General features: G+C 61.8%; 4 protein-coding genes across 4 annotated transcripts; 1 reads left to right on the top strand and 3 right to left on the bottom strand.

Annotated features, from left to right (window-relative positions):
- Positions 1–534: 534 nt before the first annotated feature.
- EHS24_007534 (uncharacterized protein) lies at positions 535–9,512 on the top strand (the record flags this gene model as incomplete). Its single annotated transcript, XM_028622892.1, has 3 exons — positions 535–1,185; positions 1,246–8,609; positions 8,654–9,512. 3 exons carry the CDS (start codon positions 535–537, stop codon positions 9,510–9,512), a joined length of 8,874 nt encoding a protein of 2,957 aa, XP_028476785.1.
- Positions 9,513–10,393: 881 nt separating this feature from the next.
- On the bottom strand, positions 10,394–12,024 carry EHS24_007533 (uncharacterized protein; the record flags this gene model as incomplete). The annotated part of the gene is made up of 2 exons (XM_028622891.1): positions 10,394–11,659; positions 11,698–12,024. The coding sequence occupies 2 exons, from the start codon at positions 12,022–12,024 to the stop codon at positions 10,394–10,396; spliced, it is 1,593 nt and encodes a 530-aa protein (XP_028476784.1).
- An 857-nt stretch (positions 12,025–12,881) lies between these two features.
- EHS24_007532 (uncharacterized protein) lies at positions 12,882–15,255 on the bottom strand (the record flags this gene model as incomplete). The annotated part of the gene is made up of 6 exons (XM_028622890.1): positions 12,882–12,923; positions 13,307–13,421; positions 13,590–13,595; positions 13,706–14,744; positions 14,901–15,000; positions 15,157–15,255. The coding sequence occupies 6 exons, from the start codon at positions 15,253–15,255 to the stop codon at positions 12,882–12,884; spliced, it is 1,401 nt and encodes a 466-aa protein (XP_028476783.1).
- Positions 15,256–15,941: 686 nt separating this feature from the next.
- EHS24_007531 (uncharacterized protein) lies at positions 15,942–17,621 on the bottom strand (the record flags this gene model as incomplete). The annotated part of the gene is made up of 8 exons (XM_028622889.1): positions 15,942–16,160; positions 16,213–16,289; positions 16,355–16,392; positions 16,469–16,599; positions 16,673–16,998; positions 17,039–17,145; positions 17,196–17,297; positions 17,347–17,621. 8 exons carry the CDS (start codon positions 17,619–17,621, stop codon positions 15,942–15,944), a joined length of 1,275 nt encoding a protein of 424 aa, XP_028476782.1.
- Positions 17,622–18,165: the final 544 nt, after the last annotated feature.

Raw genomic sequence — 18,165 nt, 5'->3', positions numbered from 1 at the left:
AGACAGATGTCCCCGTCGCAGCTGTCTCGGCCACTGCGATACATGTTTCGGGGGTGTCATGGGTTGATCGGTTGATCCCAACAAAAACAAATCTCGCTGATGGCCTGATGGCCTGATGGGGGGGGAGGTTTTAATTTCGATTGGGTCAAAACGAAATGAATTTCCTAAACTCCTTAATCCCGTAATAATAATAGAGTTTTGAACTCTGATGTCATTTTGATATTTGGGACCCTAGACACGCGATTATTTATTTGCGTTACCCCCTTTTTAAGTGCTCTCCCAACGCGTGTTTGCCTTTCCAAAAGGTCAACAAACGCGTGCACCAGGAGACATTGACATCCTCCTCTCTCAATCCACCGATACACAATTTGCTCTACCCACTTCTAACCACCTGTGTACAACGACACACACACCTGCCCTCTCTTGCACCTTGCACTCCACACCTGCACCACCTATACCTGGCAACAATACCCATACCCACCCTAAGCCCACCCGCCTAATCAACACCCCCGGGCCGCGGCCGCCCTTACGTCCATGGTGCGCGAGGTGCGCCAGCCGTCACTGGCTCCCCCTTCCCGGGCAGAGTCAACAAACTCGGTTGCATCGTCCTCGAGGCTTCCTGTGCCCACATCAAAGCTTCCTGTGCCCACATCACGCCTCCCACGCCCTCGTTCTGTGCTTGGGGAGCGGGTCTACAACTTATCCGCTCCCTCCAGTCGCGGAGCGCGCCCCGCCTCCACCACCAACACCACCAACAAGGTGGTGGCGAGCGTCGCTGCTCCTGTTGCCCCCTCGACCTCCACACCATCAACAGCAGCAGCAGCAGCAGAAGACCACGACGACGACACTGCAACTCCACGCCCACCTGCACCCGCCGCCACCAAGCGCTTCGCGGCGCTTGCGGCGCTCCCATCGCCCGACCTCCGACGCAACCCCCGTTCGACGCCCAAGGATCCGGCCATGGGCAAGCGCACCGCCCGCGCGGCGGTGGGGTCGACACCCACGATCGCGCGTACCGACGAGACCATGATATGGGATGTCCAGCCTCCAGACATGCCTTCCAGCAGCTTGTTCGGCGAAGACAGCGAGGACGACGACGCGCCAGGGCCAAGTACCAGGCGGGTCTCCGCCCGCGGTGCCGCTCGCGCTGGGGGAGGACTGATGACACCTGCGGCTAGCCAGGAGGTGAGCGAGCGTCATGACGCGACGATCAAGCTACCCACAAGGCTAACTGCAATTCCCCAGAATGGATCCCTCTCCACCGTACCCAAGAGTACCGCACGAGGACGCAAGTCGCTTCCCACTCCCGAGCTCTCCCAGCAGGCAGAACCGTCCCGCCCGCCAACACGGAGCCGTGTCCGCCCACGGGACAGCTTCTCCCCGGTTCGCACTGCGCCACCAGACGTTGTCGCCGAGTACGAGGAGCCATTGCACGACAGCCCCAACCCTCGCAAGAAGAAGGCAGCGCGTCTGAGTGATGAGGCTGTTTCTATTACAGCTTCTGGCACGGCCAAGAAGCGTCTTCCATCACCATCAACCACTCTGTTAAGATCTGCGAGCCAGCAAAGCTCCAGCTCCACTCCAGCAGCACGCCCTCGACGCGCCCCGCCTGCCACTGCCCCAGTAAAGTCGGCCTCTGCACACCAGCGTGCGACTACGCCCAAAACGCAGCTCCGCACCCTCACCAACTCGCCCCCAAAGTCCCTCAAGGTGGAAACGGCGCGGTTCCGACGTTCTCTCACGCCTGTCGCTCGCAGGGCCCTCAAGGGCGTGATTGTCGGTTACAAAGAACGACCAGTCGAGGCCGAACCTGGCGAGGACCCGCTTCTGCTCGTGCCCGACCTCAAACCTCGCCAGCGCCGCCGAACGCTCAGCTCGTCATCTCATGGTGAGACCCCCGGTACCGTTAGGCGCAAGAAGCGCACCAAGGTCGCCCAGACCGAACCTCGACCCAAAGCCTCGGCCAACATGTTCACCCGCACGCCTCGTCTCGAGGATGGCGATTTGGCAGAGTACGGCAATGTTTATGGCGAGCTGGATCGTGGCGCCGGAAGTGACAGTGATGGCGAGGGTGTGGCCAACGACACCTTTGTTGGAGTCATGGCCCGTCGGGGTGAGCAGCGCCGCATCCCCTCTGCTCTTGGGTCGGTACCGCCCATCGTCGCCGAGGAAGAGCCCGGAAGCAGTCCCGTCATCAAGGAAGCGGAGCTGCCCACGCAGCGAAAGCAGACTTCGCCCCTGCATGATCTTTCGCGCTTCATCAGTCGCTCGACTAGAGACAGTGCCTCGCCCGAAGGTCCCGACGAGCATGTCGATATCGAGGTCGACAACGAGCCCGTCGCCCCGGTGCGCTCGCCTACGCCTCCCGCTCCGTCTCCTGCTCTGTTCTCACCCGGTCTTGCCCCCGCGGACGAAAACAACAACGACGATGCAGACGACTTTTACGATCCAGTGTTCATGGCACCGGCCGACTCGCCTCCTAGCTCGCCCTTCCCAGCTGCCAACTTTGACACGACCCTGCTGGCTGGCACGCCGCCCGCGTTTGGCTCGACTTTCCGTGGCATGTCCTTCTCCCCCAACGCCGCTTCCATTCACGGCACACCAGCGACTGAGCGTCCGTCCAGGACACCAGAAGTCGCGGAGCGTTCAGTTTCGCGCACGCCGCAGCCTATCCTCGCGCCCGAAGAGGACGAGGAGGAAGTGGACCCGGGAGATGACACGATTATCGCGCCGGCCAGCCCCAGCCCCGAGCCAGAGCACCAGGAGCCAGAACCAGAGTCTGAAGAGGAAGAGGTGCCCACCACCCAGGCATACCGCTCGCCCACACCACCGCGCCCGCATACACCTGTCTTCAGCCAGATCTACCGCCCGCCCACGCCACCGCGCCCGCACACACCCATGCGAGACGCTCTTCCCGCCGTCTCCTCCCCGAGCGCACCATTACCCATGGCCGATTTCTACGAAGACGCCGCGTCGACCGTCATCTCGCCCCGCCGCCGGCGGAAGCGCAGCTCGCTGTTCTTTGACAGCGTCGAGTTGCCGACTACACATCAGAGTCTGGTCAAGTACGGCCGCAGGATGAGCGATGATGCCTCACGGCCTTCACCGCGCAGGGCTGCCAGTGTGCCCGTGCCCTCCGAGGAGCCGCCTGAGGAGCCCGCTGAGGAGGTGGCTGTCGATGTGGATGTGGATGTTGCTGCGGCCTCTGAAGCTCAGGCAGAGGCTGAGGACGAAGACCTCGACCTCGATCGCGACCTCGACCTCGAGCCCACATACGTCTCCCAACTGGAACGCAGTCCGTCCCCTGCACCTTCTGACGCGGCCTCTGAAGCTCCCTCCGACGCACCCTCTGTTGGCCAGCCAGTGTCCGAGCCACAGCGCAGTCCGTCGCCCGTACTTTCTGATGCGGCATCTGAAGCTCCCTCTGACGTACCCTCTGAGGCCCCCTCTGTCGGCCAGCCAGTACTCTGTCCGTCACCCGCACCTTCTCATCTGGCCTCTGAACCTCCGTCCGAGGCACCCTCTGTCGGCCAGCCAAGCACTGCCCCGACCAAGGCAATTCTGAGCGGCGAGGACGACGACGACGAGCAGGAGCCAGTCGACTTCCTGGCCTCTTCGCCCGCTCTCAGCGCGCACGACTTTGTCGAGGACGACGAAGAGGACATGGACCTCACTACCACCGCCGACGTCACTGTTGTCCCGCGTATGGAGCCCCGTGCAGAGAACGAGCTCAACTCGCACGACTTCGCTGAGAACGACGAAGAGGACATGGACCTCACAACCACTGCCGATGTCACTGTTGTCCCCCGTGTGGAGCCTGAGGACGAACTCGAGGACGTCGACCCCGAAGACGACACGGTCATCTTGGACGGCGACTCGTACCTTAGCGACCCATCACCCCTCACTTCGCCCTCCGCTTCTGCCTTTGCCTCGCCAGTTCCAGGCGGTAATAGGTCGGTTCGCGAAACTGTCTCGCCCATCTCGCCGCCCCTCACCCCTGGGTACTTTATGCAAGCGAGGCAGAGCCACAGCCAACGGCCGAGCCCAAGTCCTAGTCCCAGTCCTGCTGTGCGGCGCCTCGCCTCGCCTGTTGTGCAGCGTGCTGTCTCTGTCGCTGCCGACGGCTCCGATACCGAGCTGGACGCGTCTGCTGAGACGCTGGCTGCGGACATGTCCGCGCTGGATGTGTCCGCCGATACCATTGTGGCGAACCTCTCTACAGCGACTGTGGGGCAGGAAGAGGACGAGGATGAAGACGAGGACGATGCGCAGGAAGCGGCAGATGTGGCTGCCAGCTCGCCACACTCTCCCTCCAGCGAGCTCGAGCCGGTCCAGGTGCCCACTCCCGAGCCTTCCCTCGAGCCCGTCACTGCAGCTGCTCTCCCGCCAAGCTCCCCTCCTTCAGATGAGTTGGATGTTTCCGCGGACACTGTGCGAGCGGATACATCATCGCTCGACGTCTCGGTTGCAGCCGAAACTGCGGCTGAAGCAACTGAGGTTGAGGGGCCAGCCGTGCTTGCATCCAAGCCCGATGAACCCTCGCCGCCGGACGACAACATCTACTCCCCCGGCTCGGAGCCTCGCTACGACATTGCCGACGTGGTCCAGGCCGCCCTTGGCGCCGGTATGGTGATCGACGATGAAGAACAGGTGGGGTTTGGTCCCAGCTCAAGTCCAGTGGCCAAGGGTCTTGAGCTTCACACTGGTGCTCCAGCTCCAGTTCAGGTATCTCCTGCGGCCCCAACTCAGCGCAACTCTGGCCCGTCACTCGAGTCTTCGCCTCCGCGATCTCCGTCCGTCTCCCGCGAGCCGTCACCTGCCCCAGAGGAGAACATCCCCCTCCGCCACCGCCGTCGCATGTTTGCAGGCAGCACCCCCGTCCGTGGCCGCTTATCCAGCGCGTCTGCGGAGTCGGTCGGCGGCCCACTCAGCTCCCCAGCCAGTGTGGCCAGTATCGCCAAGTCGCAGCGCTCTCTGACAGCGCGTCTCAGCTCTGCAGCCGCCGAGTCGTCCCCTGTACGTGAAGCTCCGAGGCCAATCTTCCCCGTTCTGGCGCCGCGTGTGTCAACGACTGTGGTTGCCAGCGCCGCTGTTACGCACTCGTCGCCTGTTCCCGCCCCTGTGGGCCTCACCACTGCGTCGCCGGCACCAGCACCTCCAGCGGACAACACCCCTTGGCGATCTTTACTCGCGGCCGCTCCATCTTCAGACTCGGAAGAGGACTCGGACGCAGAGGTACCCATGCCTGCAGGCGCGAGCTTTATTCGCCCGCCAACGCCTCCCCGCCGCGCCTCGCACGCGCTCGACGTTGCCACTGCCAAGATGCCGACGCCTGTGGCCAGTGCCATGACGCTGCATCCCAGCTCGCCAGTCGCTGCGAGCGCGAAAGTCCCTTCATCCTCGCCAGCAGTGAGGGCTAGCACCAGCTCACCGGTGCGCGAGCCTACACCTCAACTACGCGCTGCCTCACCTGCCGCTGCTACCCCGTCGCCAGAGGCTCGTAACTGGCCAGTGACCACTACGTCTCCCCTCCCACCGGCCTTTGCGCCAATCTCACCACCTTCACCCACCCGATCCATCCGCTCCGTGAGGTCCTCCCACTCTGCCGTGTCATCACCTCCGTCTCCCGTCACCCGTCCCTCTGTCGAGGTTACTCCGGCGCTCGCCGCGTCCCCGAGGGTGCCGAGGCGTAGCCTCACACCGCAAGTGGCCCAGTCGCCCGACACAAGTGACGAACTCCGGGAAGAAGAGGTTCGGGCGGACAGTCCTGTCCGCGAGCCTCTGGCTGACATCACACCGGCTCGTGAACCGACGGCCCGTGAAGCTACACCTGTTCGCGAAGCTACGCCTGTCCGCGAAACGACTCCTCGCCAGCCAACTCCTCGCGCAGTCACTCCCGCCCGCGAGCCCACAACTCGTCCACCTCCTGCTCGCAGCCCTACTCCGCGTGAAGCTTCTCCTGTTCTCGAGTCGACTCCCCGTCACGCTACTCCCGTGCGCGAGGCGACTCCGCGCGCGCCATCTCCGCAGGTGGCCAGCCCCGCGCCTACCCCACTGGCCGTTCGCGAGGCTACTCCTAGGGAAGCTACGCCGGTTCGCGAGATCACCCCCGTGCGTGTGGCTACTCCCCGTGATCCCACACCTGCCCGTGAGCCCACGCCGGTTCGTCAGCCAACTCCCGCCCGCGACGCAACTCCCACCCGCGACCCGACTCCCTTGCGCGACTCAACTCCTGTGCGCGATTCAACTCCTGTTCGTGAAGCTCCTACACTGCGAGTGGAGACGCCTGCGCGTGAAGCCTCCCCCGAGGAGGAGCCTGAGGAGGAGCGTAAGGATTCTGAGGAGCCTGAGGAGCTGGAAAACGAGGAAGACGCCGAGAAGACTCTCCGCCACACGACCCCACGGCCGCCGCCAGCGCCGGCCGTGGCGAGGCTATCGGTCCCACTTTCAGCTTCGCCGCGTCGCTCGCCACGATTCTCAAACTCCGCGCTACCCTCTCCTCAGCGCTCGTCGCCCGTGGTAAAGGCTCCATTGGAACCACCGCGTCGCTCGCCGCGTCTCAGCAAGACCGTCTCGCCGCGCGCCCGCGCCAACACTCCCCTCCGTGAAGTGACCCCGGCTGCCGATGCCTCGCCTGTCCATATCAATGTGGCACTTGGTCCGCCAGCCGCTAGCACGGTGCCGATTCTGCCCTCATTTGGCATCACTCGCTCTCGATCGCCCTCACCGGGACCGTCAGTCTCGTCGGTATTCACCGCCGGCATGGTTTCCGCCCTCGCCGCGTCCCCGGTGCGCCCCATCAACCTCTCCGCGTCGCCCATGAAGCCCTCGGCTCTTGGCATTACCTCCCCACAGAAGTTTTCCATCTTTCCCTTGCATGCTAGCGCGAGCCCGAACGTCGACCGCAACGAGACGCGCTTCCCCTCGGCATCGCCTGTGCCAAGGTCACCAGGGAAGAAGATTACAAACCAGGAGGAAGACCTCGCTGACGCGACCATTGATGGCGACTCGTCCATGTGGGACATTTCCGCCTCGGACATGACCTTTGATGCCGAGGCTGAGGCTCCCCACTTTGCAGAGCACCAGGTCGGCGACGTGCACTGGGACGCTACCCGCATTGAGCGCCAGCCAGCCACTTGGTCCCGATCCGTCACCCCTGCGGTCGAGCGGTCCACGCCTTCGCTTGAGGCCGACGAGTCTGCCGAACCTGAAGTCGAACCTGATACGGCGGCTGAAGATGCTGATGAGTCGTACTTTGACGAGACTGCTCGCAATCACGACCCCCAAGAGACCGACAGTCCTTCCGACCAGGACGAGGAGGAGGAACACGGGGATGAGGACGAGGATGAGGGTGTTGGGAGCGAGCAGGATGTCTCCGAGGAGGAGCAGTTCGACGACGACCGGCAACTCGATGAGGAGGAACAGCACGATGAGGAATACGAAGAGGACGACCACAGCGGCTCTGACGAGGAAGAGGCCGGCGACAACACATACGACAACAGTGTGGTGGAGGAATTCGACGTCCCCCTCAACGACGACAGGATCATCCTCCGGGTTGTGCCCCGTGGCGTGGTCAAGATTGAGCCTGTCGAGGTCAGCGACGAGTCGGTCGAGGAGGTGCGTCCCGACCGTCTTCGCTCGCGCTTCGCCTCTGCTGGCCCATCACGCACCGTCGCTCCGGCACCACCTGCACCACCTGCACCACGTCTCCCAGTCCCGCAGGTGGACCGCCCTAGTGTGTTCCGCTACACCGACACTGCAGGCGGTGTGCACGACCTCGAGCGTGTTCTCTCCCGCCGCGCCGCTGGTGGCTCAAGCTCGCAATATCACGCCCCGCCCACCGCTGGTCCCTCGCGCCTCCCAGACGTCTCCCCTCAACGCAGCTTGCACGAGGAGATTGCCGCCGCAGACGACAGCTTTGAGTCGGATGACAACGACGAGTCGTTCCGTTCCATTGTCGAAGTCTCGTCCCTCGACCCACGCGCCGCTGCTCGCGCCGCTGCCATCCTCAAGATGAACCATGCGTACATTGAGAGCGGAGTGCTTCCTGATGGCACCCCCGCGCCGGTCTCTCGCTCTCGCCGCGGCTCTGTTACGTCGCGGTACTCTACGCCCGGCCGCAGCACCGAGCGCTCGCGGTTCTTTGACAGCGAAGAGGTTTCGCGCACCATCTCCAAGAACGAGCTCCTGCACGAGGCCGAACTCGATATTGCCAACTCGAGCATGCACTACCCACGCAGCGTCAGCCGGTTACCCTCCCGCACGGAATCGCCGGCCCTCGCCATTCCAGGCGGGTGGACGCGCACGCCCAAGCGCAAGCACCGCGAGTCGTTTGAGCGCGAGCACAATGTCGACATTGAGCACGAGGCCGCCGAAGCGTCCTTTACGGAACGCGCGTGGACCGTGTCCGACTGGCGTCATCTGGAGAACGTCTACCGCGCCGAACACGCAAAGTACCTCACTGAGCGTAATGTCGTCCCCCTGCCTAGCTGGTCGCCATGGCCGACACGCCCTACTGCCCCAACCGAATGGGACCCGACACGGGTGATTGACGCGTTTGTCGCCAAAGAGGGCCTCAAGCAGTCTGAGATGGTGGGCGAGTTCAGTCGGTGAGTCACCATCCTTAGCCTGTGGCATTCAAGCTGACAACCAGTGACACCCTCTTGATGCGTATCGAGGCTCTTTCGCGCCGCGTCGCCCGCCTCCAGGACAAAGCCAAAGCTCGAGCAGCACACAGCGACGAGCCAGCGACCAAACGATCCCGCCCGGACGTCGAGCCGCCGAGCACGATGAAGCGCATGATGAACTGGGTATTTGGTACGGGCATGAAGCCACCGACCGTCCGTCGCGCGTCGCCTCCACGCCGCGCCCGTGCCCAGCCTACCGAGCGCCGTGCAAAGTCTCCCACCCCGGCCGTCTTCACCGCCAGCGCCAGCGCCACAGGTGCAGCCAATTCCATGGCCGACACGACTGCTGGCTTTCTCCAGCGCGTGGACGAGACGTTTGACATTGGCGACGTGACCATGGCCGCCACTCCGCTCCGTCCCATCACCATGCCTGCCGCGCTCGAGCGCCGGAGCCACACCCACATGCGCATGACCTCTATCGGCGAGGGTCAGGCGAGCACCAGCAGCTCCCGTCCCTCCGTGCCCGAGTACCCCCGCCCCGCGCCTACGGAGTATCGCTATGGCCCCTCGGAGACGTCCCTCTACGCCCCACTCTACCCCTCGCTCCCTGACCGGTCTGCTGCCATTGCGCCCATCGTGTCCGGAACGCCACGACCCCGCGTCCGCGTGAGGTCCGGCGACGGCTCGCTCATGGACAAGCCCATCATGCCGCCGCCCACTGCCGGCCGAGGCGTCAAGGATATCGCCCGCGCGCTGGAGGACAGCGGCAAGCTCGAGCTGAGTTTTGAGAGTGCCCGCAGGGAAAAGGAGAAGGGGAGAGTGCAGGACCTGCGGCGGGTGCAGAACATGGTGGATAAGGTGCATGACGGGAGCTTCAGTCTCTGAGGAGGCTTTTGCTGTTTCTTGCTTCCTTGGAATACCCACAACCCTACGAAATGTAACTATAAGAACGAGAGAGAGAGAGAGAGAGAGGAATGTAGAGGACTCTGCCCGGCCTCCTAAGTACACACGTCTATACTGCCTTTGTGCATGTACTACCTATGATCCGTATGACACGCCCTGGCTGCTCGTTTGAAAAGCACTGACCGCATGAGTGTCTTGTCTTACCTTGGCGATCCGATCTGCTCGCACCGTGCCGGCAATCGGCGGCCAAGCGGCCAAGCGGGCCCAACGGGCCCCGAATACACCGACGTGCCCACGTATGAAGAGCCCTCGTTGCATGCACAGCGGCGAGATCGGGGCCCTGTCGAGGGCCGTGGGTCGGCCTTTTTTGACCCACAGGGGGGTCGTCGCAAAAAGGGCGACGGGCCATGGGCCACCCACACGCACTTAATCTGTCGCGCAACCGCACGGTCGGAGCGATGGGCATCTCGGGTCGATAAATCGAGGGCAACGTACCGAAAACGGCCCGAGATCACAACGCCCCGAGAGCGCCAGGCGCGCGCGGCCGCCGCCGGCGAGAGGTGGCGTCGGATGTGTCTCTGCTGTCAACAAAACAAAAAGCGAAACAGAAGTGCGACAGGCAGAGTGTGGGTGTGTAATGGCGCTGACAGATGGACTCGCCGTATGGGGCGCAAGAGGGAGACAGCAAAGGTTGGTGGTGAAACAGGATCATACGTGAGTAAGGTCTCAAAGACGTCGATAGAGAGCCCTCTTGCGCAGCACGGTGGGCGTGAGGAGGGAGGTCCCTGTCCTTGTTCTTGGTGCTGCCGAGCTCTGACACACAACTGCTCACATCTGGTACAATAAAGTAATGCTACAGTGTATCAGGCGCACACCGCCTTCTCTATCACGCCCACCAGGCGGTCCATCTTGTCCGTGTGGACGAGCGTGACCCTCACGTTGCGTTCCTCCAGTGCTTTGAGCATGTCAGCGAGAAGGACATGCTCGCCCTCGTCATCGCTCTCAAAGTCGGAATCAGGCGCGACATGCTGCCTGACCCACTCGCGTCCACGCTCGAGGTCCATCGGCATGTCGTGTGCCTCGAGCACACTGTCCCACTCCTTGTCGTCCGCGATCACACCGTCCTCGAACGCGAGCTCGGGCGGCGACGTCAGGATAGGTGGCACGCCTGGCGAGGTGTCGAGAACAGCGGGAAGCGACTCGCGCCAGCGTCTGACCGTGGTGTCCTCCTGCAGGTCGGACTGGCCATGATATGCCGGCGGAGCGGTCGATCGCTGGATACCTGATTCTGACGTAGCGCCAGACATCGTTTGGGACCGGGTGGTAGGACCTAGGCCAAGAGCAGATGGCCCCGGCTCGCCTTTCACAGCCCGCGATATCCGCAGGTCATCGTCCTTGTCCAGCGGAGCCGGTAAGGACGACGACGCGATCTCCTCCAATAGCTCTCTCACGCCCGCGAGGTCTCGAACTGGCGTGAGACGGCAGAACGGCTGGTCGGCGTGGCTTGCCGTATGCGAGGTCAGGATGTCGGCGGCCACTTTGTGGAGCTGCAGCAGACGGTCCATGGCATCGGTGTTCCACGAGTGTTCTGGAAACGCCCCGGGGTGGTCGTCACACATGTCCCATGGTAGGCTGGCCACGTTGGTCTGATCGTTCAAGAAATCATGTATGCGTAGCGCTGTGGTCGTCGCCGCAATTAAGAAAGCAGATGAGACCTCGAGAATGACGTGCCCCGAATCTGCCATCACAATCCGGCAGAAACGCGTGCCCAGCACGGAGGCCGACAAGTACCCGCCGCAGTATTCATACTGTGACTGCAGGTAGATGACCGCTTTGGACAAGCCTGCGGTCCACTTGATACCCTCGTCGACACGGACGAGTTTGGCCTTGTCCCCCGAGGCGGACGGAATGGAGTAATGCGTGGCCATGTCCTCCGTCAACTCCACGTCGTTGTCTGGGTCTACTGCAATGACGAGCTTGCCGTTGCGAGCCCTGATGCGAGTGACCTTGATCTCGCCGGCCAAGGAAAGTACACGGAGGGTGGTCGTCGGGTCGTCCACGAGGCCTTCTGACAGGAGCGTTGTCAGGTCGGGGTTGTGGGTTCCAACGCTGTTCCTCTGCGTCTCCATCTGTGACTTGTCAGAATTGGTCACCAAACGAAGCATACGTTGGCATTGGCTCCGTGCTTGCGCATCACCACCATGGCAACGAGCGGCTTTTGCATCGGTACGTCGCGAAACCGTGTCCCATCTGCCAACGCCGAGTCCCATAGGTCTGTTTCCGCCCCATTAACGTATCGAAACAGCGTGGGGTGCTCGGGGGTGCGGCGGAAACCGAAGGGCGCCGAGACAACGTTTGTCAGGTTGCTGTTCCACTCCCGTTCTCGAACCTGATGATTCTGCAACTGGGGCAAGAGCTCGGTGAGGTTCGGGCGGTCGAGATTGAGGTCGCTGAGATCCCACCGCGGGTGTCCTTGCGTGTTGTACGTGTTCATGATGAGGTCCTGGAGGGACAGGGACGGACGTGGCAAGTCGGAGACGGAGATGGAGAAGCAAAGATGGCGATGGCGAGCGAGGGGTGGAGGAACGAGTTACGACATAAAGGAGTGTAATAGCTGGAGCTCAATCGCCGGAACGCGAAGGAGAGCGATCGAGACGGGGAGCAAGACCGGCGCGAATACACATGCCATGCCGGGGACGAGGCTGAGAACAAGAACGTGTGGGGGGAACGAGAGCGAGAGAGAGTGAGAGTAAGAAAGGGATTAAACACGGCGATGATTACAATAGTGCAATACAGAGACAGAGATAGAGAAAAGCGGAAAAGACAAGAACGAGAGGCAACAGACAAGTGTGGCGGAGACGAGTCTCCTTGCGGCCACTGTCGTCTGGAACTTTCCCACGGTCGCGGTCGTTTTGTCAACAACAACCGATGTGATGCTGAGCCCTATTCCATGAGTGAGATCGTCACGGACACGTCTGGTAGCGGCGAGCCAGCCGCCTGAATGTACTTGCTCATATCAGACGTACCGCATACGCTGGCGCAACCCACCTGTCCGCAGAGGCGTGGGCGTGCACCCGCGGATCCCAGCTCGCAATCCGCGGTGCGGTCGGGTTGCCACTTTCTGGCGTGCCGTACAATAATAAATAGCCCGAGACTTGGGGCAGCTGCAACGAAACGCTTGTGTCTTCTCAAACTGCATACACACTATTGATACGGCCCTAATGCATGGCGCCCGTGCTTTGACGAGCGCCCCAAACTTATAACAGCAATGCAGCGAAACAAAAATGAACACGATTGCCTTTCGAAATGTCGGAGGGAGGAGGGGAGGGTGCGATGTGTTCACCTCGCCGTTTAAGCCGAAGCCTCCTTCTTAGGGATGTGGCTGTCGAAGAACTGAAACCCCGTCAGCACATAGAATTCCTCGCCACAGTATTCGGGCCGTTCTGTGTCCTGTGTGCTCTGCACACGCTGCGTTTTCGGTGCGCAGCATATCTCGCTTTGCCGGCGCCGCCGCTCGACCGGGCCCCCGCAACCTCACATGCCTCGTGCGAACGGCGGTGCAGTGGCCAGACGGAACGCCTTAGCGGACCACAAGCATACGCCTCGTCTGACCCTCGCGGATCGCTTCCGGGATAGACCTCTGCCGGTCGTGCCAAGCCAGAGTCACAAGAGAGGCAGGCAGGGGGAGACAAGGGACAGAACACTCGCCACGCTCGGCCCGTGCGTGCCACATGATTCTAGCACGATAATGAATGAGAAAATGAAACAACACTCACCTCGCCAACAAACTTGGACGAGTCCTTGGGGGTGCGCTTGAAGGTGTCGTAGTCGCAGCGCACACAGCCGAAGCGGGGAACGAGACCCGAGGCCCACTCGAAGTTGTCGACAAACCTGTGGCACGTCAGCAAAAAACAAGAAAAGCGGTCCTCGTGTGCTCCGTGTCCATCCGGAGGGACGACGGAATGTGCGTGTCCAAATGCCAACGTGGGCCGCCACTCTGCAACGCCACGGAGATGCTGGAGGCCCATGTGACCCGGACGGGGCAGAATTGTTACTCACGACCAGCTGTGGAAAGCGTCAGCGGGGCTCTTTGCGGGTGAAATGGCCGCAGCATGCCTGCGGTCCGTGCAAGGACCGAGACCAGTGCCGACGGCCGGTTACATGGCTGAACTCACGCGTAGTACGAGCGGATGTCGACACCGTCGTTGACGGCGTCCTGGACGGCACCGAGGTAGCCCTTGTAGTAGTTGACACGGTCAGTGTCGTGGATAGCCTCCTCGGCGGGCTTGTCGCTCTCGCCCTTGCAAGCGTAACCGTTCTCGGTGATGTAGATGGGCATCTGGTAGCGCTTGTAGAGGTAGTTGAGGTGCTTGCGGAAGCCCCAGGGGACGTCGCGGAGCCAGTCAAGAGCCGACTCGGGGCCAATGTACGAGCCGTCGGGGCGGGTGAAGAGGAGCTGGGTGTTGCCGTTGGTCTCGTCGTCGGCGCCGGCCTTGATCATGTTGGTGGTGTAGAAGTTGCAGCCGTAGAAGTCGGACGAGCCCTTGAGGAGCGCCTTCTCCTCGGCGGTGAACTCGGGAAGACGGCCCTGGAGCATCTGCTTCATCGACTCGGGGTAGTCGCCAAGGTAAACGGGGTCGGCGAACCATCCGACGGCAACGTCCATCTTGTCCTGGGCAGCCTTGATGTTCTCGGGCGTCTGGTCCCAAGGCTCGGCCCAGTCACCGTTGAGGGTGATACCAATGACACCGCCGTGCTTGGGGGCAATCTCATCGTGGAAGACCTTGGCGGCCGTGGCGTGGGCGACAAGGAGGGTGTGGGCCACGATCCAAGGCTCAGTGTTCGAGGTGTGGCCGGGGGCGAAGACACCGAACGAGTGGCCGTGGATGGCAACAACAAAGGGCTCGTTGAAGGTGAGCCAGTGCTTGACGCGGTCACCGTAGGCGTCAAAGCAGACCTTGGCGTAGCGGACATAGTCCTCAACGGCACGCTCCTTGTTGAGCCAGCCGCCGTAGCGCTGGTAGAGCTCGAGGGGGAGGTCCCAGTGGTACAGGGTGACGAAGGGGGTGATGCCCAGGCGGAGACACTCGTCAATGACGTCCGAGTAGAACTTGACGCCCTGCTCGTTGACGGGGTCGTCCTTGCCGCCCTTGGGGACAATACGGGGCCACGAGATCGAGAAGCGGTACGAGTTGACACCGAGCGACTTCATGACTGCGCTGTATCAGCCACCTACTCGTCATGGACGCCACCTTCGGACATCCTGGGCAGGATCGGAATAAATCACCGCGCAACGCAATCACGTCGTCGTTGACTTTGAGAGGCGCGTCGCGCTCCGATCCCAGCTGCCAGACACACTCTCCTACTCACGAGCAAGGTCGGCCTTGTAGTTGTCGATAAAGTTGCAGGTCTTGTTGACCTTGGCGCCGTCAAGAATCTTGCCGGGCTTCTCGCAGAACCAGTCCCAGATCTGAGATTGTCAGTTGAAAGCTCCGGAAACAAGCATAGACGATGGAGAGGAGCGCAAAACATGGAGCCACAGCTAAGTTTGCCCACTGCAGCCACGTCTCTATCGCGCCATCCCAGCAACACCGTTGTTGTGCGTGAGAGCCAGACCAAAACTCACGGAAGGGCCCTTGCCGCTGGCAAGCTCCTGCTCCTCACCACCGCCCTCGACCTGGGCGGCAGCGGTGGCGAAACCCCACAAAAAGTCCTCGCGAAGCATGTTTGATGGTGAGTTTAGAATACGGGTGTGTAAGTTGGGTAGTAGGTGGAGGAGACTTTGTTACGACGCTATCGTGCCCGACTCTTATACGGGAGGTGGGTGGTGCCGGGTCTGACGAGGACAAAGGCGCGAGATGTCGCCGACGTTGTGCCGCAGCATAAGCCGCACCGTTGGCCTCACCTGCGTGTGGGCGTGTGGGCTGCCAGGCCCACCCGCCAGGCCCACCAGGGACAATGCGGATTCCCGGCTGGCTCACCAGGCAGCAAAGCAGGACGCTCGCGGGGCAACACTCTGGGGCATGCCGGCGGCGTCGCGGCCGGCTACGTGGAAAAAAAGGCACCTGCGCACCTGCCATGCATATGCACCTGTGCACCTGTGCGCACACATGCAGGAGCAGGGAGCAGGCGCGGGCAAGAGCGGTTCGGAAGTCGCAGCGTTTTGCGTATGTTGGCAGGGAGGAGAGAAACGGGCCGTTTAAAATGGACCGGTCTGCCCGAAGTTGACCCGCCAAGCCCGCACATCGTCGCCCGCAGGTGGACGGCCGCCGCACATTTCTTGGTCTGTAGCCAGAGATCCAGAGAGGGCAGGAACCTCTCGTCCGATACTCTCTCACTGCACTGTCCATCGCGCTCTACAGAGTACTACAGCAGCATGGGCCGACCCGTAACACGTGGGGTATAGACCGCTCACCACTCCCTAACGGATCCATCGGGGCCCCTAAAGATTGGGTTCTGCCATGGCTCGAGCTTGGCCGCCTCGGCGGCTTCCTTGCGGATCAAGTCCTCGTTGAGCTCAATGCCCAGACCCGGCGCTGTCAAAAGATCAATGTGGCCATTCTTGACTGCGAAGACGTCCGGGTTGGTCATGTACGTAAACAGGTCAAAGCCGCCGACGTTGTAGTGCATCTGGTCAATGTCAGTGTCATCCGCCAGCCGTGTTGGGGCTACTCAAACTCACCTTCCAGCTCATCTCGCAAATGACAAAGTTGGGCGTGCTGAAACCCACCTGCAGCGAAGCGGCAAACGCCAAGGGGCCTGTCTGGTTTAGCTCTGGGCCACCACCCGTCCACGGGCCGCTATGGCTGTGCTAGAGAACTCACCGAGCGGGCAATGCGGCGCAACACCGATATCGTACGCCCTGTGGGCGCGTCAATAAAGTTACACGCGTTGTCGTCTGTGGCGTTGCACACCAGCGAGAACGGAATAATACTCACTCTGCCATGATCGCGATTTTCTTGGTCTCGCTGATTCCTCCGGCATGCGCAATGTCCGGCTGGATGATGTCGATGCAGCCGGCCTCAAAGTACGGCCGGACGTCGAGACGTGTAAACAGCCGCTCGCCGAGCTGCGATGTCAGCCGAGATTCTTTCCGGGATGAGACAGGTGGTGGTGGTGATGGTGACCGGGGACAAACGCACAGCAATAGGGATAGTGGTCTTGTTGTACAGATCCTTCAGTTCGTTCACATGTCCCGGAAGAAGAGGCTCCTCAATGAAGAGAGGGCGGTGAGGCTCGAGCTGCTGGGCAAGCTGCTTGGCCATTGCCTTGTGGACACGGCCGTGGAAGTCGAGGCCGGCATCGAGACCGATGCTCTTGACCTCTGCGAGGCGCTTGACAGTCTCGTCAAGGGCATGTGGCGAGTCGAGCCATCCGATAGACTCGGTCGCGTTCATCTTGACCTTGGTGAAGCCCTGGGCCTTGCGGACCTTGGCCTGCTCCAGGACATCCGAGGGACGGTCACCGCCTGGAGGTGTGAGTTCGTCACTTAGATGCGCACAACTCACCAATCCAGCCATACACCTCGCAGCGTTCACGCACAGCACCACCAAGGAGCTGCCAAACTGGCACACCGAGGACCTTGCCCTTGATGTCCCACAGAGCAATGTCAATGCTGAGAGGGTGTTAGGCCATACACCCTTGCACCGAGTCGCCAAAACTCACCCCGAGATGGCCGACATGAGCACCTCGCCGCCACGGTAGAAACGATGGCGATACAGGTAGGTGTAAATGTCCTCAATGTTCATGGCATCCCATCCGACAATGCTGATGCCCGTTAGACAGGTTTCTCGAGGCAGATGTGCTGGTTACTCACCGACGCGAAATGTCCTTGAGCGAACCTTGGACGGCCTCGGTGTGTCCCTCAAGAGTGCCCTCTCCCCATCCCACCACACCGCCCTCGGTCTCGATGCGCACAAAGAGCCAGCGGGGACGGATGTAAAAGCTCTCAACGAGCTTGATACGAGTGGAGCCGGGGACGCTGGCTGAAGGGTGGGGAGTGACGGCGGTGTGACGCTGGATGCCACCCTTGTACTTCTCGGCCAGCTCCGAGGGGGGCTGGTACACGGCCTCGCGGGAAACGTCTGTCATGGTTGGGGGGGGGGGGGGGGGGGGATAGGATAGTGAGGGAGCAAGTGGGGTGGGGAAGATGAGTGGGCAGCTTGCTCGCGTTCAAGTATAAAGACGGCCTGGCCTGGCCCAGTAGTGTGTCCTTGCAGAGACGAGCTTCCGGGCCGGTTCCGGTGTGGTGGAGACGGCTTTGGCCTATGCCGCGAGTTACCGCCATGGACCGGAGGGATTCTGTACAGTCCCAAGTCCGCCGTTGCTGTGCATCGGATTTGAGCCACGTGCAGGCAGAGTTATCTCGATCTCTCGGCGTCTAGGCGTCCACGCAGCTGCCCGTGGCCCATTGGCATATGCATGGCCTGTGTTAGGCAGGCTTTAGGCCTGCCAACACGGCAGATGCTGCGAGCCATCCCAAGACATTATGGAAACGGGGCCTGGTAGCTGGTGGCAAGACACCCAGGTCCACGACGCGTCCAAAATCGACCACGGCACCCCCGTCAGCCGCGGTTAATGGATAGTATGACGCGACTCTGGGAGTGTTGAATGAGATGCTGTGAGTTCAGCAAGA

The sequence above is a fragment of the Apiotrichum porosum genome, assembly GCF_003942205.1.
Source record: "Apiotrichum porosum strain DSM 27194 chromosome Unknown scaffold_5, whole genome shotgun sequence".
Taxonomy (NCBI): Eukaryota; Fungi; Basidiomycota; class Tremellomycetes; order Trichosporonales; family Trichosporonaceae; genus Apiotrichum; species Apiotrichum porosum.
The sequence above is the reverse complement of the archived record's forward strand: the minus strand, read 5'-3'. Positions and strand labels throughout refer to the sequence as shown.